General features: G+C 39.0%; 2 protein-coding genes across 3 annotated transcripts in view; one reads left to right on the forward strand and one right to left on the reverse strand.

The window, feature by feature from the left end:
- On the forward strand, positions 1–19,017 carry LOC110056648 (DNA helicase MCM8-like). Of its 2 annotated transcripts, XM_020763161.2 has the most exons (34): positions 1–223; positions 494–529; positions 1,038–1,160; positions 1,616–1,698; positions 2,314–2,374; positions 2,705–2,793; positions 3,069–3,142; positions 3,967–4,022; positions 4,453–4,553; positions 4,994–5,035; positions 5,314–5,399; positions 5,802–5,884; positions 6,626–6,694; positions 7,139–7,275; positions 7,817–7,875; positions 8,386–8,416; positions 8,521–8,583; positions 9,094–9,162; positions 9,405–9,482; positions 10,021–10,093; positions 10,318–10,382; positions 10,864–10,907; positions 11,029–11,115; positions 11,751–11,784; positions 12,285–12,314; positions 12,416–12,471; positions 13,192–13,231; positions 14,743–14,814; positions 15,269–15,319; positions 15,545–15,610; positions 16,643–16,735; positions 17,092–17,253; positions 18,228–18,317; positions 18,557–19,017. In XM_020763161.2, exons 1-34 carry the CDS (start codon positions 133–135, stop codon positions 18,671–18,673), a joined length of 2,511 nt encoding a protein of 836 aa, XP_020618820.2. In that variant the 5' UTR covers positions 1–132; the 3' UTR covers positions 18,674–19,017. The 2 variants fall into 2 exon arrangements, with proteins under 2 accessions (XP_020618820.2, XP_089148096.1); XM_089291970.1 differs by lacking the exon at positions 494–529.
- LOC110056647 (uncharacterized) overlaps positions 18,945–23,837 on the reverse strand; it is a 9,473-nt gene continuing 4,580 nt past the window's right edge. Inside the window, exons 3-9 of the mRNA XM_020763160.2 lie at positions 23,545–23,662; positions 22,917–22,988; positions 22,474–22,518; positions 22,191–22,366; positions 21,634–21,964; positions 20,457–20,501; positions 18,945–19,338 (exon numbers count right to left, since the gene is read on the reverse strand). Coding sequence (XP_020618819.2) covers positions 20,458–20,501; positions 21,634–21,964; positions 22,191–22,366; positions 22,474–22,518; positions 22,917–22,988; positions 23,545–23,662 — 786 coding nt within the window. The 3' untranslated portion in view covers positions 18,945–19,338; position 20,457. The remainder of the gene's footprint in view (positions 19,339–20,456; positions 20,502–21,633; positions 21,965–22,190; positions 22,367–22,473; positions 22,519–22,916; positions 22,989–23,544; positions 23,663–23,837) is intronic.

Genomic DNA, 23,837 nt, shown 5'->3' on the forward strand with positions numbered 1-23,837 from the left:
GCGGCTTACTGCCCTTGGATGAAAATGGCGGCAGATTTGAAGTGTTTGTCGACGGAAATTTACACATTACTATTGGCGTGAAATTCCATGTATTGGTTAGATGCATGAGGAAATGTTTCTTCTTTGAGAAAGATGAGTTATGGGAGAGCAAGAGGTAATATTTTGAGAGGGAGAGGACAAAGATTCCGCGGACAGAGAAGAGGTAACAGCCAGGCTGGAAGAGGTATGAGCAAAGAAGCTTTTAGTTTTGACTTGAACGATGCACTATCGAATTCTTTGTGGAAAACTAATACTGTCGTCGTAAAAAATAGGAAAGATGGAAAGGTTTCTGTCAAGTGTTTGTACGATAAAGATTTTACGTGGTTTATCTTCTAGTTAATTAAGGCCCTAGTCGGTTAATTGAATTTAATGTATAAGTTTAAAGGTAAACTTAAGCTTATATGACTCCCGATATGACTTCTGTGAGTTCAACAGCTGTTTTATCATTTCACAGGTCAAGGAGGGAATACTGCAAATTCACAACATCCTGGTAAGAAAACTGTACTCCGACTTTCCTATCCCAGGGCTGCCCATATGTTAAATGTAACGTAATGAATTTCTATTTTTACTAAGGTTCAGTTAAAATGAATGCAGGGTTGTCATTAAGTTTTGAGTCACCTGTAGCCTTGATCTTCACACCCGTAACAAACTTGTTACTTTGTGGGTGAATTGTGTCAACAAAGCTCAATTTTGTCTGCAACATCAAGGGCCCTTCAAGCACATTCAGCCATAATAGGTGTTACAGGTTACAGCCCTTAAGGACAGCCCTAGAATCAGCCCTTTAAATGGGGTTCTAGCTAGGAGTCGGGAGGGGTGGGGGGGAAGGGGGGATGATGGACAAAAATGTCAAAACGGTCTTACTGGTCCTATTCTGAAGATGCATAAATTTATCATTTTTTCCTGGCTGGTGTTCGAGATTACTCTCTTTGACTGATGCTGGATTAAATATTTTCTCAGTACATATTTCTCACACTTGGTTAATAACATACATATTTTAGGTCAAAGGGGATCAAACCAAAGCAGTTCAAGACCTCAAGTACAGCATCAAAGACCTCAGCAGGTGCAGACAAGCTTGACGCCTTGTCCTTACAAAACATGGAATTTGTACTTTTCTGACAGTGGTAAGTTAACTTTGTCTAACTGCCCTAACTTAATCTGAATCCAGAAACAAACAAGTGACCTGGTGTTGAAATAAATAAATTGATAGATAAGGAGCATGCCATAGACTACAGGCTTGTCGCAGAACACCATTAACTGGCTTTGTAAACCAAACAAAATTTGTTGTGGTATGAAATGGATACCTAGGTGATTATGGTACTTGCACATCGGTCTGATGCCTATCTCTGGTTTCTGTAGTATGAAGTGACAAAAAGTACTTCTACTTTTGACACCCCCCTAGATGAGCTGCAAGTCCATTGCATGGCTACTTCCACTGCTCAAGTACACAACACATTAACCTCAGCCAGGGCTCAAACCCGACCACTTGATCTGGAGTTGAGCACACAAACCATCAAGCCCGACTGCTTCTCCCCAAATAGCTTTACTGATCCAGTAATTCATTCATTTTTATGTGCAGTTTATAATCCAGAGTCATCTCTTGGAACTAAAGTTCAGGCCATTACAAAGTTTGTGGAATCACATGCAGCCCAACTCTCAAAGGTATACACTCTCAAAATGTTTTCCTACAGCATATTATATGAAAGTTGGAGGGGGTTTGGGTTCCAAAGGCACGCTTTCAAGTGTCCTTAGGGTGCGGTCCTGTAGCAGGGTTTCAGGGTATCCCTCCCTGGAAAAAATTTTGAAATTTTGATGCTCAAGGATGCCATGGCATGAGTTTTATTATTATCATAATTTATTTTGTGACTGGTAGGCTGGAGTCATGCAGTATTCCAAGATGTGTTCAGGGTGTGTGTTTCAGAAAACATCTCTGTTGATGTATTTAGAACTGGATCCCAGAGAGCACAAATAGGCAGAAGAAAATTTTAATTACTTACATTATTTTTAAATTATTATATAGCTTGTGTTTGTAGCCAACCTTATGTGTGCTCTGATTGGTTAATTATATGGCATTATTCTCCCGTAATGCCCACGGGCTGATTACAGGCTTGCAAAGACAAAGCAAAAAGCTATATAATGAACAACTTATTAGCCTCAAACATTTGGTCTTCATGGGAAAATCTCAAAGCTCAACTGTATGGCAAGATCTCTGTTTGAGATTTTGCCATTAAGACCTCACTCTCGGTTTTTACGTGGTTATTGATTGTCTATTTCCAGGATGAGATTGAAAACAAAGGAGCTGTGGTGTTTGATTACATGGACCTCATTTCTGATCCAGGTATCTGCATTTGTCATAAATATCATTATAAATCCCAATACATGTATTTCTATTTGGCCTTGTCGAGAAGTGTGCTGTAAATTATTAATAATTTATTTTGGACTTGCCCTCAATAAGGTATTGACATGTGCTTGTATGCCTGAGTTCCAGCAAGTCAACTTAAGAAGGGCTAGGCCCAAAACGTTTAGTTTACAAGCAAGTATTTGACACTTTCAAGAGCCTTTTGATCCTCATATTTAATTTATTGCATAGTGTCATGTATCTTATGAGTTATTTGCTCATTCCTACTGACTTAGTTTAACATGGCTGTTATTTGAACTGTACATGTAGAGCTTGCTGAGGATTTCCCATCACTGGCTGGAGATTTGAAAGATCAGCCAACAGTTGTTCTGCAAAGTATTGGTCTGGCAGTATCCCAGGTATTTTGTATTTAAGATAATAATTTTTTTAGGCTAGCTGTCATGGATGAATCTTACCAATAATATGAACAAATCTTTGAATGCCACTGGAGATAAACAACAACTAACATATTAAATAGTTTACATCTTCTTTGATTATCTGACATGTATCATGTAAATATTTTGCAAGTTGTTCTAATTGAGCCCAGTGCTCAGGGGCAAGGAAATTTCAAGTTCAGAGGAAATGAGTGAAAAAAATTAATTATATTTATGATTTCTGATTCATTATGTTAAAGGTTCTGTGGACTGCAGAGACGGTAGACAGCCAACAAGGTGCACCTGTAATTGATTTACCATACATACAAGCCAGGTAGGTACACACAGCCTACAAGTTTCACGTTTTGAATCATGGCAAATAGGACCCAGCCACTGAGGCTGGACAGAGTACCTGTAATCATGTAAACTGCCAATGTTTTGCTATGGATTGTTATGAAAAGCTCTGTCCCTCTTTCTGAGGCTTTGATGATAGAGGATATCTTATGATGTGGAATTTGAGTACTTAGGAGAAAATCAGCCTCTTTCTTAATACCCTTGCCTTCGCACAGCTACATGTATATTGTACAGTACTTGTGTGTAGTTACACTGTAGTCTTTGGTAATTGAATGCTTCTCAGGAATAACAGAGTGTACATTTTAAGTGGGGGGTGGGGGGGGGGAGGGGTGCTAAAAAGCTCAATATTGTCAGGGGTGCTGAGAAATGATCCAATGATGGTGTTCTTTAATTTGGGAACTGTTTTAGCATTCCTTTGCTTTTTCAATGATAATTTACTAATAATAATAATTATAACATTTTAATCATTAAAAACATACGTGGGATACAAGATACTTTCCTCCCCCCCCACCCTTCACCTTCATCCCCAGGCTTCAATGTGCCTGCTTCTCTAAATAAACGTATTGTGGATCTGGTCGCACAAGAGTATGCGCTTGTAAACTACATTTGTTTGGTAACCAAGTGGTGTATCACTTAATATATATGATTACTAATGAACCTCTGACCAGTTTATAATGAGTACACTGTACAAGAATGTGGTGTATTTTGAAAGTGTAGATCAAATAGATCTGTTCACATCTTCCTGTATCTGTGATAATTTTAATTGTAGAATACTGATGAAAATTTTTTGCGATTTGTTCCCAGAATAACAAACTTTGAGCCCATCACTCCACTGAAAAGCCTCAAGTCCAACTATTTTGGTGAGTAAAAGAAGATGAAAAAGTGTTGAGTGTAGTTTTTAGTATGCCACACATTTCACATTTTGTGGAATTATGGAACATCGCTGCTTTAGTCCTATAATAATTCAACCATGTAGCATGCTAGCATAGAAAGCAGCTATATATATAGGACAACAACAAACACAGCAGAAAGAAAGGAACTGCCCCACCCTCCCCGAAATGTAGCTGTAATAGTTTAGACAAGTACATGTTAAAGTTCCAAGCAAACTGTACAGGGGTGGTGTCAGGAAGTGATCCCAGTGGGTCAATAGCTAGGAGCCTCACCAATTCATTTGGTAGTAATGATGTGGTGGCCAAAAGATGGGGTTCCACTGCTCTATTATTTAATCATGCAGTTTATTGTTCATTATCTTCAAAAACTTTTAAATGTGTGTGTATTTAATTATGTCAGGTAAATTTGTGGCAATCCATGGGACAGTGATTAGAGTGAGTAATGTAAAACCTCTGGTTAAAAAGATGGCCTTCTCATGTAACCTGTGCAGTGAAACACAGGTGAGCATAAGTGGCGTGTTTGCCTGTTGCTTGCCTGCTTTTCTTCTCTCAACCCCCTTTTCTCTCCTCTTCTCCCTGCCTCATTGTCTACCTTTCTCCATCCAGGTCCCCACAGCTCTTCTGTTTTCTCTCCCTCCCTTATACCTGTTTACCTCCCTCTCCCCTAACCCCACTTCCTGAATCCTCCCTCCCTCCCTCCTTTCTTCTCTCTATCTCTCGCAACTTCCCTCTCTTCTTCCCTCACCCACTCCCTACTTCCCCCCTTTACTCTTTCTTTACAGGTCTGTCTAACACCTTTTCTTTCTCCCTCCCTGCCTCCCTTCCTCCCCCTCCTTCACTCTTTTGCAGGCTATCTCCCTTCTTTCCTCTTTCCCTTGAACTTTATGCTGCTCTATGTACATGCATGTCTCGTTTTTCAAGGGACATTTGTTTCTTTTTAGGTAATCCATCTCACTGATGGCAAATACTCAATCCCATCTAAGGTATGTAATTTTATATAATGACACTGTCGGGCACCTGCAGGATTCATTTCATTTTAATTTGTAAAACTAAAAGTGAGATATTCTTATGAGTTCTTATATAAAAATGCGTGTGAATCTGACTTGTACATGTACTTTTACGAATTTGAAAATGATTAATGTGTCATTGAAATGTCATTCAAAATGATTATCACTAATTGTTATTCTTAATTGTTTATACAAAGTCTCCATTGCAAAATGAATTATAAAACTCCCTTTCAATTTGGCTTGTCACTATATAGTGTTCCTCTGTGGATTGCCGTGGCAGATCCTTCACTCCTGAAAGAAGTTCACCAATGACAGAGACTATTGATTGGCAAACTGTCAGGTTAGTGACAGTTCTTTATAATGTAAGGGGTTTCATTAATGTTTTCATGAGGAAGGTAACTTGCTTTCACAGACATGCAGGCAAACCTTTTTGACCTGAACGTCTTTATAAGGTAAGCTTCCTCTGGATGGTCAAACTTGGTAAAAGAGGCCAAATCATCCTCACAGCCGATCAATTTGCCCAGTGCCTGGCCCTTGGTGAAGCCCCTGTTATAATCAAGCCTGCTTTTTGTGATACATATGCATGTTAGTAAAGAGCCATTTCTTAAATATAGTTGTAACATAATTATATCTTTTAATTAACTGGAAAGTTTTTCTCTTGGTTTTAATATCTGAAATAAGATCATCTGCCTTTCATGTCTTCAGTGTGACAATCTCATTGAATGGTTTGTTCTGCCCACAGAGTTCAGGAAATCATGGATGATGATCAGAGAGAATCTGGAAGAATCCCTAGAACCATGGAGTGCGAACTGACAGCTGATCTAGGTACTATGACTAGATTTAATATAATTAAATGTAACTGATCATGAACTACATGAACTAACCCTTAGTGAAATGTCTCCATTAAGAATAATAACTGAAACAAACCTACCCAGGGTTCCAGATAGGTTTTCAATGCAGGTTCCCAACAAGGAATTCCAATGGGTCTATTCCCACTGCTCCTAGCAATTCATTGTAAATTTTCAATTCATTTGTTGGGTCATTTAGCTGACCTTGTAGGGTTTTTGACCTGAGACCCCCTACTTATCTGGAACACTGCTACCTGACTAAAATAATATAAAGTAGCAAACAATTAAACTGAGGCAGTACTACTGTTTTACTCCTTGGTAAAATTACACGAGAGCCATGCTAGATTACAACACATTTTCATGATTGTCCATCAGGCAAGGGCCAACTATCATGATGTACTAACTTAAAACTCGTACTCCAATCTGTAATTTGAATTTCCTCAAACATTTTACCAAAACACTTCATGGCCAAGTGGCAGACAGAATCTAATTTCTAGCCTAACTGGAAAATCCAGAAGCATTGGGCTATTGAACAGGACTTTCTTCACACACTGATATTGGTGTAAAGTCTTGCATTCCTCAGGCAATCCTACACCTTGCAATTTAGAACAGCATCAGTCTAATACTGTCAATGATGTTTCCCTTCCATGGTTGTCAAAAATTAAAAGTTAACTCAAAAAACACAAGGCATTAACTGTTCCCGTATTATTTTTTTTAGTGGACAGCTGTGTGCCAGGAGACATGGTCACCATTACTGGTATTGTGAAGGTTACAGGCACAGAGGAATGTAAGTTAAGTATGATGGATTATGTGTACCGAAGGCATCCCCAGTCAAGTGTCAATTGATACCCCCAGTCAACCCTTGATTGACACCTTGATCAACATCTTGATCGGCACTCAATTGACATCTTAGTCGCTACCCAGTCGACACTAGACTGACACTCAATTGACACTTGATTGACAGTCAGTTGATAGTTGGCTTGAGTGTTGACCAACTCATATGTAGCAATCCACAATCGATGGTGTGTTTGCAAAAATTAGTCAACTCTAGACTGATTATCGATTGAGATGTCACTCAAGTGTCAATCAAGATGTCGATCGAGGGTATCAATTGACACTGAACTGTGGATGCCTTTATAGTGCACATGATCCAGTTTGACTGTATAATTTCTGTGATATATCAGGCTTGCAAACTTTTGTTTCTTTGTTGAACATGGCTGTGTATGTTTAGATCGGAACAAGAACAACAAAGACAAGTGTATGTTCCTGCTGTACCTTCATGCTAATGCAGTAAATAACAACAAGGGTGCAGGGCCCAGCAGTGGAGATCAGCAAACCAGTGGTCTGGCCATGGAGTTTTCAATCAAGGTACACATTTCATGTAACTGAATTTTTACATCCTCTTATTGTTTTAACTCATCTCTTGGAACATTAAGTATCAAATCTAATCAAATCACCCCTAGTTATGGTACTAGCACAAATAATAAAAGTTTTCAACTGACAACGCAACTCAGAGAACCAGTGGTAAAACCTTCAGAACATGGAAGATAACCATAAAGTACAAATTTAACTTTAAACCGAGACCAGGCTCAAAATTGAACCCTAAGGCCTCTTTGATGCATGTGTAAGACAAGCACTCTGAGCACTGCACCCAGCCTGCCTGGCATGATACTGCATCAGCTACAGTGCTGTACAGTAATGTAAAAGGTAGTTCTAAGGTTTGTGCCACTCTGTGGATGAAACAGTGTAACGTGTGAGCATAGTATTCAAATTACAACTATTGCACCGGCAGCCTATAATATTGTTTTTCTGTCATTTGGATAAAGCTGATCATGCCAACCTAAATGCATTAGTTATGTCTGTTTAATGCTACGCCTTAATTTTTAAATATATGCTTTGCATTTTATAGGAACTGTATGCCATTCAAGAAATTCAGGCACAGAGCAACCTGTTCCGACTAATAGTTGGGTAGGACTTACATGTACAATGTTTAGCTACAAGAGAGACTAAATTGTTTGTTGCATTCATTTAAATTGTTTACTGCATTTTCCATATCTTATCCAGGAGTGGATCAATAACGGATTCCATGGTTTTATGGAAAGCAGTCAGATTTTTCAGAATAACTCAGAAACCCAAGAAAGGGGACTTGGAGATTAAAATCCAAAAAATTTCCTGGGGAAGGCCGTCTAGAAGCTTGCACCATTGGTGTTTGGCATTTGAAAATTGATCACCATTTATTGTAGATTTGCACCTGTACTCTTTATTAATAGCTTAGGAACTGGGCATTTATTCACCTCACTTGCACTGATTTTCAGACAAGGAGGGATATGATACCACTTGGAATGTGGAGCTCAAGTGTGATGAGTAAACTTATTTAGAGACTTACGTGTGAAGTCAAACAGGAGTGGACTATTATAGTAGATTTTAATTCCCTTGTTTCAATATTTTTTATTAACCACTTTAAATATTATTTTATAGATCTCTATGTCCTTCCATCTATGGTCATGAGGTAATACTGAGTTGTAAACGGCATCATATTCAGAAGATTGGCTTCATGATGAACTTGCCATTTCTTTTTTCTTACATTATGCATATTGTGCTCCTCATTGTTAGATGGTGAAAGCAGGCCTGGTTTTAGGGCTGTTTGGAGGAACTCAGAGATACTTAAATGATAAGGTACAGGTTTGGCTATAGTCAATTAATTTAAGACAACAAGACCAGCAGAATCTTTTCTGCTAGCCCAAGACTTTTTCACCCTAACTGCAAAAGAAATTGAGACTCAAAGAGAGTATTGTGAAAAATGGAGATAGTGGCATGTCATCCGTCAAATTTGATTAAAATTCGGTAAGATGCATATTTTGTGAAGCACTCGTTCATGCAGTCACTCAGTTGGTCAGCTAGTCAGTCAGGTCAGTCAGTCAGTCAGTCAGGCAGTCAGCTAGTCAGCTGTTCAGACTTTCAGCCAATGAGTTGGTCAATGGTGAGTTGGTCTATCGGTCAGCCAGTGAGTCGGTCAGTCGGTGAGTTGGTCAGTCGGTCAGTCGGTCAGTCGATCAGTCGGTCAGTCAGTTAGTCGGTCAAAGCTGACTATGGCCTTGGCCAATTTTTATAGATGATGCTTTTAGAACAGGATTCATATTAACATCCACCTGTTTAGAATTAAACCTCATTCTTGTGTTTCCATAGAATCGTATTCCAATCCGAGGCAATCCACACATACTGGTTGTGGGTGATCCAGGATTAGGGAAAAGTCAGGTAATATTAATATTATCATTTTATTATCCTTTGTTAGCTAAATTTTGGTTGGTTACAGTCATTGTTTTGAACCACTATCTACAGTACTAACACAAATTTTGTCATTCAGTAGACAATGGAGCTATAATTGAATTGAACCATCTAACTGTAGCACGTATAATTCCTTGAGCAACTGTTTTTAGAAAATAGTTATCAACCATTAAAACCTCAGAGCTAAGTTGTTTCATTTCTTTTGAATGCAGATGCTTCAGGCAGTATCTAACATTGCTCCTAGAGGTGTGTATGTTTGTGGAAATGCAACATCAACTTCTGGACTTACGGTAAATAAAAGCCTGAATTTTGTTGTTGTTTGGGGTGTAAAATTTGGGTTGTGAGACAAATAATTTTATTCGTTAGTTATTTTATTATTAAGAAAACTGGTTTGTTTGTCCTTTAAAGTAGGTAGTTTGTACACCTTGAAGTGTGAGGGTGGACGACAAAAACCTCATTAGGGGCCAGTTTTGACACATTAAAATTCTCAAATATGGTGCCGAGGCTGAAAGGAGGGGAATAAAACAAAAGAAATCATTTAAATATTCTTCCCTTGTCCCTGATTATTTTAAGGGTAATTGTAAGTTTGTTGGTATAGTCCCGAACACTGTCTGACAAGGCTTTCTTAGAACATTATACCTTGTAAAGGAGATGATTTATCTGTAAGGAGTTTGATGTAAGAGAAGTGTTCTTAATACTGTAGCACTTAGTAAAGTCTTAGATTGTGAACAGATGCAATGCACATGAGGTAGGTGGGACCACTCATCAGGAAACTAATGCTGGCCTTTATGTGCAGACATTGGTGCATTTGTCTTATTTTATATGTAGGTAACATTATCTAAAGAAAGTTCCTCAGGAGACTACTCATTAGAAGCTGGAGCACTTGTCTTAGGAGACCAAGGTATGAACTGCTTGAAAATTATGTTGACTCTCTGTACGTATTGCAGGTCTATAATCTCAAATATTTGTCTAACTCTCTGCACGTTTTGTGAGCCAATGATGTTTGAGAAGCTATGATTTTAGATGATTATTAGTTGCATGAGCTGTAGAATGACACCATCACATTAGCACACAATAACAACATTATTCTGGGTCTTTTTTTCACGGGGTATTTCTGCGTACTAGGGTGTTGTTGCATTGATGAATTTGACAAAATGGGAAGTCAGCATCAAGCTTTGTTGGAAGCCATGGTAAGGTTAACATCACTAATATCTTTTATTACATGGCTAGCTCTGCAACTGCGACATCAACTGCAACCACAGTCTTTATTCATGGTATGGAAACTGGGGCTAAGGATCATCCTTCAAGGAGCTCAGACAAAATTACTTTTAAATTGAAGGAAACTTCAAAATAGTAGTTAACTAAGCATAAGATAGGAAAACACCAAAGAATAATCCATGAAGGAACAAGGATGGTTAAGGATGGAGAAGATTAACACAGATTACAAGCTAGTACTTTGAAAAATTTAGACTAAACGTTTTAAGATAAGTAAACGGTGACGTAGCCCCTTTAAGCAGTTTTCTCACAAATACTTGACACTGAGCTTGGCTGTGCCGCTCAAACTTCTTTTGGTCTCTGAAATTGCATGACATTGGGCATCTCTTGCAATGTAAGGCATTTTTGTTTTAAGAAAAGTTTTTAATCATTTTGATAAATTTAACATTTTGTTAGGAACAACAAAGTATCAGTATTGCAAAAGCTGGCATCGTTTGCAGGTGAGTAGAAGTGCTTGCTTTTGCTGATAGGTTTTCCCTTTGTACAATTCAAATTTTAGGGATGTGCTCAATAAATGTTTTTTTTTTATATATATAAATGCATATGAACAACTCCATTCAGTTTACCAGCAAGGACATCGATCCTGGCCGCTGCTAATCCTGTGGGAGGCCATTACAACAAAGCAAAAACTGTATCTGAGAACCTCAAGTAAGTTGAACGTATACTTACAAATTTCTCAGGATATTGCTCGATCAAGTAAGTTGATTATCACCACAATCAAGGACACCCAAGGGATCGCAGGGGATCGTAGGCAATCTGTGTTGAAGACCAGTTTTGTTGCAACTCTCCATGCAGCAGTGTACCAGTTGCAAGCTGTAACGTTGAAGGTGATCCTTGTGGTGGAAGTTCCTTGTGAGTGGCTGGGACCATTTGGTAAATGGTTAATAGCAAGTGGTGTGCTAACCCTCTTCCTCCCCACCCCCCGGCCCCTGGAGGAACTCCCATGTGAAAAGGTCGGGGATGCTTGTTGGAAAATTTGAATTAATCTCCTAGAGGAGACCAATTTGGGCGCGGCTCGAGCTTTATTTGACTCCTAACAGATGCCGCTTTAAAACAGACATGACTTCGCTTATTATTGTTTCTTCGAGTGCACCCCTAAAAGATACCTTAACGGCTAAAATTAGTGCCGTTTCGTTCTGAATACCCTACTAATCGAGACGACGAGCATCGCGGACCTTTTCAAATGTGATTCCTCGGGGATGCTAAGCTGGTCGTTGAACTGGCCAGAAGCTAACCTCTAACTTGAACAACTTGAATTGTTTTTTTTTCTTGAATCTCGTTAGGATGGGCAGTGCTTTGTTATCACGCTTTGACCTTGTAAGTTTAGTAAATCTTTAACACTTGACCATTCTGATCTGCCATATTTACTTTTTATTCATTTCTTTAATTGTTAGTTAAGTCTCGCTTAAGCTTAGTGTAAATATAGTGATATTTAGTGATTTAAAAGTTTAATTTTTTTGTGGGTTTTTATAGTTTTATCCCCTTTTTTAGATTTGAAGGCGTATTTTGTAATAACTTTTTAACAATATTGACCGAACGTCTTAGCTAATAGACGATACGCGGGCAAATAAGTGATACATCAATTTTTTGTAAACTAAATAACATTAATTTAAAGACAAACTATTTGTACAGGACTTAACTTATAGTACATTTCTCTTCTTACATCACACGTGATTGATCAATTGATTGATTGAGTGATACCATATTTATTTGTAGCAAATGTATTTTAAAAAATAAACTGACCGGGCTAACGAAACCTTAGGCTTCAGTAACATAGATTCAAACTTTACATTTGTCATTTTGTTTAATATTTTTAGGTTTTTATTTTGTTGGACAAGCCAGACGAGGTAACTAAAGTTTCAAACGTGTGTTTTAAAACAACGTAGAGTTTCTAAAAGACGTTTCTTTCAGGCCTCATAATGTTGTGATATTCTTCTTTTTATGACAGGAAATGGATTGTATGTTGTCTGAACATGTCATGGCGTTACACTCTGGGAAAAAGAGGTAAGCTTTTGACCGTACCAATGAATAGGGTTCCAGCCCATTTATTGTTAGGTGCCTATCATCAAAATGGCAATGTGCCATTATATTTGGCATTACGCTGGTTTAATGCGAATTTGCCATTGATAATTTTGCAGTCGTCACCGTATCATTACGTTGATATTTCAAATTGAGTTAAGGCAAGTAATATATCAATGAAAATCTAGTCGTGAGAATATCCGGGACAATGAGCAACCAATTTCCTCAATTTTTGATCTGAAAGCGGTCAGCGAAAGGCAAGGAACTAACCACTCTGTTCTTAAACACAGCATCTTTTGGTGTTGATCTCTTTTAAAATTAACGTGAATCTCCAACTATCGCTAATGTCAGTGTCGTTGATAAAGCGTCTCCTTAATTTCTGCGAAACCAAGGCTTCTGATGAATTCAAATACATCACTTCTGCTGAGATATTCAACGTGGCAGCAGAGGTCACAAGGTTCCTCTTGTACTAGCCTGAGTTGCAGGCGTAAACGGGGAAGGGGTAGGGAGGAGAAAAACGCACACCACACTCCCTCCCCCATCCCCGCTCTCCCTCCCACCCCCCGTCCCCCTTTTTACACCTGCTACGTAGGCTTCGTTTGTGTCAGTGGTGCGAAAGGATATCTCTTTCTCATTCATCCTTTTTGTGTTGTTATCAGAAAGAGATTACAATTCTAATATTTCACAATATACCCTTATTTCCAGTGCATTTGGGATAGCCACTGCAAGACGGCGCTCAAGAGAGGTAGGAACATCATTTTGATACACAAGTAATTTTAAGGGGATAGCATTTTAAGTAATTGTGTTTAATTTTGTCAAAATCGAGTTCTAAATTTCAAATTGGCTGAACAGCTAGCAGTCTTTTATTGGCAACATCGCAACCACACATTTAATGAAGGATGATTTCTGAGCATTACAATTAACACTTTTACTTAACAATTATTCGCTGAAGGCGAAGTGAACATTGGTGAGTATTCACCGAGACGAAGTCGACGTGGGTATTCACCAATGTTCAGTGAGCCTGCGGCGAATAATTGTTGTAGTATAATTTTCAGAGGTCAATATCAAGGACTACAAAATAACGGAGTACAATATAAAAACACAGACGCAATTGTTCGTTTGCATACACGTATGCAGACGCAGTTTTAATAATAAGCTTACATGTTTTCATCGATTGTGAATCAATTTACTCTTCGAGTTCGGCAGTAACAAAAACAAGCGAAACACCACGAAAAATAAGTTCATCTGGTACCTTTGTTTTATCGTTGTTGATTTCATTCATAGTTGTCATCATCGTCTAAAAATGAGTAACTTTAGTTTGAAGAAAAATAAATTGCGGTCGATCGATCTGACCTGCTGGCGATCAAAACCACTCTGTTTACTAATCTTAAATGCGTTGAATTCGAGTTCTTGAAAAGATTTTTGGTTCAAGGGCGACAGCAGTCATTTTGAGAATTCTCCATCCTCTCAAATATCCTGGACTTGGAGTGATGTCTTTCGAATGAATGAAAATTTCATTCAGCAACTGTCCGTCATGTTTACTTGCCGAGATGTTTACTCAGTTGCCTTTTTGACTTTCTCGTGTCTCTTTATAACTTTTCTTAAGTTTTAGCCGATATTGTGATAGTCCCTGTAAGATTCGATGTTCGATACAAGCGTCATCTGGACTGATACGCAACTAACATCCGGGCCAGTATGAAAGCTTATTAACGCTAACACAAGATTAGGAGATCCTTGAGGTTTTAAGTTCAAGGTTCTCGTATAAAATTGTTTCCAATTGCTAATGTTTTGTGCATTTTGAGATAAGTAGACGTGAAAACTGGAGGACAGAAAATATAAACAGGACACCTCACTGAGAAAGTTGTAAAACAGATATCAAAATTCATGTTTAATCCTGCATTAGCCTCATCGTGTTTCGAGCGACCGGGTCCCAGGGGCAAGGCTTTTCATCAGCATTAGTCTTCCAGCTAATGACATGAAAGCAATTAACTGACCAATCAGTTTCAAGGATCGGAAAACACTAGTCTTGACTGCCAAACAATTGAAACATCACTGATCAGTCATCACGAACAAGACGAGACAAAATGCTTAAATCAAATTCGTTATTCACTTGAAAAGACCTACTCAAAATCTTAGAAAATAATGGGCAGGACTACAAGATTTCTAGTTCGTTAGGTGAGTTTACAACGTGTTCTCTGTCTGGAGTCTCACCAGGTTAATTCTGTGTTTATTTCTTTTGCCTTCTTACTGATGCAGGAGAGTAACAGTGACGAGGATGAGATGAGAAGACAGTGGGAAGCTGACAAACCTCTCTCTGAACGCCTTAAGGTGAACTCACTGCTTCTGAAGTGATTATTTTCGTTACCATACAGTATCATTGTCTTATTATGGTGCAGAGTATAGCTGCTGTATATCCTATTAATTATTGTTAGAGTTGAGCGTGTATTTTTTTTTAATCGATGCACGGTTGGAAATTATAGGATATATGTATGTCCCGGATGTTGTGTTGCCCGCGCAATCACCGCCCCTTCTCAGATGTAATTAATGCACTTTTAAGGTCTAGGAAAACTGCTGACCGCACTCACGTTCCGTTTGTGCGTCCACTAGCAGTTTGTCAGTGTAGGCCTCAAGCGTGCATTGCTTTCTAGAGAACATAGAACACCACCTTCTCTCTGGTAAATAGAACATAGAAAACTTCGGAAAACACTTCACATGCGCTCTGAATTTGACTTATAATAATTTCACGGCCTATGTGAAATAACACGGTTCTTTTTGTTCACAGATAGGTCGAAATGAAGAGTTTGATGCTATTCCCGGGCCTCTTCTGCGCAAGGTAAAAAAAATGCTCGATTTTTCAGGCTAAGCCTTTTATTCAAAATCAACGCAAACCTGTTTTCATTGTAATTTACAAAGTTTTCAAATCAGCTTCGCACTTCGCCCTCGTCCGATTATGAAATTACTCGCGCGATTACTCCCTGAATTGAACTCCACTCGGTCCAATTACTAAAACTAATTGCACAAAAATACAATTCTGTTTTGACGGTGAATTGTTTTTTAGTACGTCGGCTACGCCAGGACTTACGTCAATCCCAAGCTTACACCCGCGGCAGCAGAAGTATTGCAGGTGAGATGTTGACTCGTTACTAGTAAAGCACGCGCTTACTGACTTGGTTGTGGGGCTGGAATATCTATGGATTAAAGTCAATAACGTGCCGACCGAGTGCAGCGAGGTCTTTGCAAGGGAAACGACAGTTAAAGACGTTCCCTCTTGACTTGTCTAACGCTGTGAATAACTACCTTTTCTGTCGATGTTGCTCTTGTGTCAATTTTTCCCGCCCAAGAGACGTCAAGGCTCTACACGGAAAATTTCATTCGATGATGTTAATCTTCAGATAGTCACGCCAGCCATTTGTTTTGAATTTCTGTGCGCAGTAAAACGCTACGTGGATCATTACAGCTACATCATCAGAATGGACTTTTTCGGGTTGAATCTCAGTCCCGTAAGCGGGGAAAGAGCTGAATACGTGAGATGACTTTACTGCCACACGAACTGAAGCATTCTATGAAGAAAATGTTAAAAATGTACTGGTAATATGCCATGTTCGCTTTCTCAGGATTGGACTGGAACTAGCTTGTAATGGAGGCTCATGCGGGGGGATATAATTAAAAAGAGATTGAAATCCTTTGCATTTGAAAAGACTTTGAAAAGACTGGCTGCATTAGCCTCAGTTGTAACTAGGTCCAGTCCAGTAACAAGAATGCCAAAATGGTTTATTCTCGTGTTACATGTAATTATACAAAACATGTTGTACGCTAAAGTATTAAGGGGTCGTAAAGCTATGGATTGGAGAGGAAAAGCTGCGAGATCCTACTCACATATGATTGTAGGTCGACGTGCTCTCCAGAATGACGCGTCTTAAGGTTTGTGCTGTATTCGGACTAAAAACATGCCATGAGTGAATGCCATCTTATATGTGACAAGTACGTTAGAGCGAATGTGGATAAAATACGATGCGATGGACAACCACGACGGGGATTGTGTTAGTTTTCCTGCTATTCGGGGGTTATTCTTGTGTTTGCGTGCATACAAACTAATGCCTGCATTCTATGTGGGTTTAAACTGATGACATCTGATTAACCTATGGTTTGTTGACAGAATTTTTACCTAGACTTGAGACGCCAGCACCACTGCGCTGACAGTACTCCTATCACAACCCGACAACTGGAGTCACTCATAAGACTCACTCAGGTACAACTCCTCAACTCTCTTTTTAATGATTAAACGCTTTCGGGCTGTCCCGATCATACACTTTCGGGACGTCCCGATCATAAACGTTCGGTAAGTCCCGAGCATACGCTTTCCAGAGGTCCCCTATTCTCATTGTAGTAATAATTCAGTAAGTTTAAACTTAGGAAGACATAACAGTGTCGGCGGTGTGGATATCTAATGTTAAAATGCGTAGATTTCTTTGTCTTTATTTCATCCTGCTACTTAGTTAAAGTTTCAACAACAACAACAACAACAACAATAACAATAATAATGATAATAATATCAATTAAATACTGAAAGCATTCTCATTTTGATTGTTTTATGTGTTCCTGAAGGCTCGAGCACGACTGGAGATGCGCGAGAAAGCCAGCCAACAGGATGCTCAAGATGTGGTGGAGATAATGAAGTACAGTCTGTTGGACACATTCAGCGACGATTTTGGGAACCTAGATTTTCAGCGGTCACAACACGGATCAGGAATGAGTTCCAGAGCACAGGTGAGACCTCTCACAGCAAAGAGAGATGTGTTTTTAGTGTGTTAGCTAACTCAGCGCGCCGAGTAGCGCATAAGACCTCAGATGAGTTGGAGTCCGATACAGGTTAAATATACACTTGTCGACGTCCGCAATAAGCGAGTTAGGAAACATTACTATGATGTGAAGTATATATGAAATAATTCAATGCTCTACCAACTGAGCTATGAAGTCTCACATTGGGAGCGAGGTCAATTAATTAATTAATTGAGTTAATTGACCTTGCTCCCAATGTGTGACTTCATTGCTCAGTTGGTAGAGCATCGCACCGGTATCGCGGAGGTCACGGGTTCGAATCCCGTTGAAGCCCTGATTTTTTCAGGCTTCTTCTTTCCAATTGCTTAAATTGGAAAATTTACTGCGATGATCATTCTTCACTTTCATCTACAACCGCAGTTCATATATGAATTATTTCATATATACTTCACATCATTTCACTCCTCACGGGAAGATATGAACTCAATTAATTGACCTCGCTCCCAATGTGTGGCTTCATAGCTCAGTTGGTAGAGCATCGCACCGGTATCGCAGAGGTCGCGGGTTCGAATCCCGTTGAAGCCCTGATTTTTTCAGGCTTCTTCTTTCCAATTGCTTAAATTGGAAAATTTACTGCGATGATCATTCTTCACTTTCACTTTGAAACATTACTATGTTAAAAATCGTCACTTGCAGAAAGCACACAGGTTAAATGTTTATACCATTGGCCTTTGGTTACCTTCCTTTTATTTTTCTACCTTCTTCGGAGGTTGTGAAAAAGCGAGAACGGATTGATCCTAGCGAGTAATCGAATATCATAAGTTTGGCCAACTATTTTCGATTTCCAATCTCTTGGGAATTTTAAAAGTGCCGTAATTTTATGTACCTTCTGCAAAGGTGAGGTCATTTTGGTCTTAAAGCTGCAGTTTAAGTGATTTATTTCTGTTATTTTTTTCTTCCAGTCCAAACGCTTTGTTGCTGAGCTGAGTCGCATATCAGAAAGAGAATACAATTCTCTTTTCACTGTTGAACAAATGAGAAGAATAGCGAAGGTATCTGTTAGAACCATAGTAAACTATCTCGTGAAAGTAGTAGTCAGTAACTTACATTTAAATGGTTGCACACAAGGGTTTCATCCACAGACTTTTAAAAAGTTAGAATCACTTTGTACAGTATAATAAACAGTACCACATGAAAGTAATGCTCAAAAGCTTACATTTAAATGGTCACACACTAGGGTTTCGTGCACAAACATGAGAGATTAAACCGGTTAAATTATTTTTCTTTATAGGACCTACGACTGCAGATTCGCAGCTTCGATGACTTCGTTTACGCTCTGAATAATCAAGGTTTTCTATTGAAGAAGGGGCCTAGAGTCTACCAACTTCAGACCTCAAGCTGCTTGTAATTTCGGAGTAAAGTGGCCACTCTGAAACTTAAACCTCTCATCTTCAAAACCTGAAGTAGCTCTCTGTTTTTCGACATTCTTTCCGCCAAAAACATCAGTCCGCCATATTAACTTTTACGTACTCAATTCCTGAACGCCAGTCAAGCTTGCCGAAACTTAACTAATCTCGGAAAGAATCCTGAAAAACAGAGAGCAACTTGATTTTGCTATCAGACAGGTCGCATAGACATGAAGTAGCAACATTTTGCTTCAATATGAAGCCACTAATTGGTTTTGTTTCAATTTTAGAGGTTCTGTATAGGAGAAAAGATACTTGTCAACGATTAAAGTGGTGTTTATTCTGTGTTATTTTCTCACTATCGATTTACTCTTGTGTGCACTTGGACTGGTCTACCTATGTTGAGTTTAAACGTATAAAGGACAGAGTTCACCACTTAGGCTTTTTTTGAATGCTTTATTTAATTTATATCACTGATATTGAGGCAAAACAAAATTGCTAAGCGTAGGCGAGAAAAACAAACCCTATCCTCTCCTTATCCTGATATATAACCAATACCGAAATCAAATCTAACGACCCTGTCACTACAGCAAGCGAACTCAAATCTACTGCCTCATCAGGTTTCTTTGCCCCGGTCACTGGCCAGTTGAGCACATGAGCTCTGGTTCTGTGTTTGGAATTAAAAGAAGACGGAAATTACTTCATGTGATTAAAAAGTTTCTCTAGTGCTGTGATCTGAATATGATTTGACCCTGAAATTTCATCATTGATTTAACAGTCAATTGATCCTTGCATCAGCTGTACACAACAAAACAAACAAACAAACACAACAAAACATAGAACATATAAGAAAACAGTCCTAAGAAAATACGCGCGCTGATTGGTTAAAAATCGTGTTTCTATAACTCGATGGAAACGCAGAACTAGCACGAGCTGTTGACGTACTGATGGCGGGAGCAAACAGAATTTAAATTTGATGATCAAAGTAAACAAGCTGTTTTTCTTGTTTTCATTGCGGTGTTTTCTAAAAGAAGTGGGCAACATGTTCTCCATGTTTCTATGGAGTTGTAGAAACACTCATTAAAGTTTGGGAGAACTCGAAAAAGCTGTGGAAACGCCTACGGCTCGTGTTCCCACAGCATTTCTCGTTCTCCCAAACTTCCACTCGTGTTCCTATTAAACAATTAGATTATGAGCTCGAGATTTCTATCGCGTGATAAACTATCACGCATAGAAATCGAGAGCGAGTAATCTAATTGTTTTAGTATAAATCTACTAGTCGTTCAAAACTATCTAAATCCTCTTCACTGATACTTCGAAAACGCCAAGAAGCGGCTTTAATTTTGTTAACAAGGGCGCAGTGCTACGCTACTCATTATCTATCACAGACTAGATAGTGAGTAGCGTAGGCAGTCAGAGAACGGCATTCGTGATAGAACGCTAGTAGATTTACACTAAAACTCGATAGAAACACGGTACATGTTTTCTATTTCTTAAATACAAGACAAAAACACAAAAAAACATAAGTTGTCCGAAGGAGGGTTGACCAGATTACTTTCAAACCTAACCAGTGATTATTTTCACACGTTTGTAACCGAGATGTTTTAAAGGAACATTTTTGATAAACAACCATTTCAATATCTGATACGCTGGTCAGTTAAATCCCCTTCCGCGAGACGCTATTGTGTTCAGTCAAAGCTTGTAACAAATTAGCAAATGTGAAGTCTTATCAAATCTACTTCTATACATTCATTAAAATTTTAGCAAAATACTCGATGTTGTTACCTTAACGCAACATAACAACCAAGGAATCGGCAACGTCCATGTTGTCTGTAAAGAGAAACGAAATACTTGAGCTAAGCAAGATGTAAACAGACAGAAGTAGTTGGGACGGTTGAGTTAAATCACGTATTCCCCATTCCCCCTAATCAATGTTGGAAAACGTCGCGTTTTTTTCAAAAAAAAGAATTTTTTTTCGAAAAAAAAAAGAGAAAAAAAGCCTCCTGATTATCAACATTGTAAGTGGGGGAAGAGGAGAACTTGCTTCGTGTCCCAACTTTTTTGTCTGGGATTGTAGACGATCTCAGTTACTCGTGCATTCAGTTGTTTTGGTTGTGGCCCATGAAACAAACATTTCAAATTACCTCAAAATAGATAAGGATTACAACTGACGCCCCGTCCACTCTACTCTGGAGGAATTTGAAAACGCAGCTCTGTTTTCTCCGGTTAGGTCTTCTGTCCACTGTTAATCCGTCACGAAAACGGAGCTTTTCGGAAACGCTCATCAAACCGGACGAATTTAAAAACGCCGGCCTTGCGTTCTAGAATGGACGGAAAACATTTTGAAAACGAAGCTTTTCAAAAACGATAACGTTACGATAATGACAATATTCCCCTGACCGAGTTTTACTTAAACAGAAATGCAAAATGACCGGTGGTTGTTGCGTTTTCAAATTTCTCCGGCGTAGTGCTAGCGTGGAAGGGGCCCGACAGAAGGTTAACCAAGTTGCCTGTTTCCATGGAGACACAGAGGAGTTGAACTCGCAACTAACAGAAGGGTTTGATAATGGCGCATTATTGCGACTTTTTCAAAGCATTGGAAATTGTTTCGCCATAATCAGCTTGGTGACTGGATAACGGGAATTGGAATTGCTTTCTTTAAGAACCTGAAAGGCTAACTGTAAATGTTATTAACCCATACGCTTGTATTTGGTACACTTTTCAATGATATCAGTGAATTCTAACGTCACTAGTTTTTATTTTCTTCTCACATTGTTCACATTACGCTCTATAAAAGTATTACAAACAAAATTGAGGACAATGGAAACAGGAGGTAACGTTGGTTGCAGGTTGGTTAACACTTGCGCTCAGTTGCATTGTGGTTTGAAATTTTCATGCCCAGCAGAGCATGTTTAGGTCGTTAAACAGTGTGGACATTTTTCCTCGGCGTCGTTTTACTTACTGTAACTCCTCCAGTGCGTGCGACCGGCCACAATGCTGTATATGACAGCGTTTTTACCATAACGCTGCTCCCAGTCGCAGTACAAGTTTGTTCCAGTGATCACCATCCATCCAAAATCGCCATTGCAGTGATAGCCGTATTCGCTGTTGATAATGAAGCTGCGTGTAATCCCTGCCTCGATAGTAAAGAGGTTCCGTGGCTGGCTTGCCATGTCACTCCAGGAATTTTCAGTCAGTTTATCGAACTGGAACCAGTTCACGTTGTCTGATCCCTTGGCGTTGAATTTCAGTTGTTTGACCGGATTCCCTCCTTTATATAGCATGACCCTTGCCTGATCAGTAAAATAAATCACAGAAATTAAATCAAATACTATGCAGCGTGTCTTTAAGAACAAAACTATTTCAGCCACCAAACTCGAAGTAATCGTAAAAAGAAAAATACAATGTATACTATAGAGGAGATTAAGTTATCCCTACAACTTCTCTTGCCCGCGTCATTAAAGCACTGTGTTTCTTGGAATACCTTACCCACCTATACATTAGTTATACTCCGCTCACCTCGGACGCACCGAATTGACCCCAGTTCAAAACAATCCTGTTCTTGTAGTCGTTGGGATACTGGTTGGTGACGTCAAGAGCGGCCATTTCGTTCTCGGCGTATGTTTCACTCGACTTGTAAGCTTGATACGCAATTTGATTGGCTCCAGTTACCGCCTTAAACACCATGGTCCAGCCTGGTGGATACAAAAACAAATTATAGCAGTCAGAATAACATTTCTTTAAATCGATGTCCAGGCAGAAAAAGGAGATCTCATCTAGTGTTGACTTATCTAGTGCTAACCTCCGCCAGCCATGTCACAGTACACCGGAAATGCTTCCTTCTTGTCTGTTTGAAAAAAAGGGAAAAGTAATAGGCCATTTATGAGTTGCCTTTTGCCTCTGTCTCAAAACAAGTCTTCGCTCGAAACCATTCATATGAAATGTGTTCCACCGACAGGTTCATTTTCGTACAAATCAAACTCATTTACATATGAAAAGTTTTGCGCGAAGAATCGTTTTGAAACAAAAGGCACAACGTAACTTGGAAGTGGCCTATTAGTTTCTAATAAGTTAGTGAAAATGACTTTTCCAAAATCTTCATTTGCAACAATCAAGTCGCGCATGGTTGAGGATGTTTTAATCTCATAACCTGTCTTCTTTTTTTAATTGGAGACTCCATGATTTAGCGACGTAAGAAAATAAATTAAAAAGAAACTCAGTGAGGCTCAGCGATCACAAACTTACCAGTCAAGGTGATCAAGTAAACACCATCAGCCGCTTGTGTATCGTTGTCCAAGATGTCTTTACAGGAATAGCCTGGTTTTTATTTTGAAACAAGAATAGAATAAAATTATCAGCAGATTCTCTAGCAACCCTCGTGGCTTTATAGGTGAAAGACTATGAGATGCTCAAATAGTAGGAGATGAAATGTGTGCTGGGAAAGTGTTGTGAGCGCTATAAAATAAATAAAAGGTTAAAATAGTGCAAGCAAAACTGTGGTGCAGGGACTTCAACCTCTATGTCATACAAATGAGGATTATAGCAAATAAGTTTAAAAAAAAAAACAGCAGTGCAGCAGCCTCTATACCTCATTAAAGCAAACCAAAAAATTATCATTATCAGCTGTGGAGTCCCGCTTCCATCTGGTTCAAAGCAGTACTTGCTAATCTAGTTCGTAACAGCGCGCGTAAATTTTCCACTACTCGTCTTTCACTGATGCGATTTTCTTTCATTGAGTTATATTGCCAGTTATAAATAGTTTTTTCTGCTGTCAGATATTGGGCAATGAACTAGTATACAAATTTAACTGTGGCTGAGTTTCTATTTGTATTGAGTTTTTCGATAATGTTATAAGAGTTGAAAACTTTATTACTCAGTGATTGGCAGTACTCCCCAGAGAATCCCTTCTTGCAAAGGCAAACATAGCTGTTCTTCTCGTACTGTGATACGCAAGTTCCATCGTTCTGACAAGGCCAGCTGCTGCATGGAGACTGAAAGTGTAAACGGGAAGTTAAGACTGAGTAACGTTATAATACAGCCGCACAAATCTACATGAACTGATGCCGCTACATTAACAGACCCGCCGTACAATGCCAGCGAATTTACTTTTGCTATCGAGAGATGCCTTCGGGAGCGGAGATGGCTTTGAAAGTTCAAAGCGAGTGC

This window comes from Orbicella faveolata, unplaced genomic scaffold, assembly GCF_042242905.1.
Source record: "Orbicella faveolata isolate gen_17 unplaced genomic scaffold, um_ofav_v1 contig_24, whole genome shotgun sequence".
In the NCBI taxonomy this organism is placed as follows: domain Eukaryota; kingdom Metazoa; phylum Cnidaria; class Anthozoa; order Scleractinia; family Merulinidae; genus Orbicella; species Orbicella faveolata.

Excerpts from the sequence above, each read along its gene's own strand:
- LOC110056648 (XM_020763161.2), top strand. The coding sequence starts at position 133 with ATGAGTTATGGGAGAGCAAGAGGTAATATTTTGAGAGGGAGAGGACAA. Across the intron at positions 10,383-10,863 it reads AAGCTTTGTTGGAAGCCATG|GAACAACAAAGTATCAGTAT; the intron begins GTAAGGTTAACA and ends ACATTTTGTTAG. Across the intron at positions 17,254-18,227 it reads GAATGAGTTCCAGAGCACAG|TCCAAACGCTTTGTTGCTGA; the intron begins GTGAGACCTCTC and ends TTTTTCTTCCAG.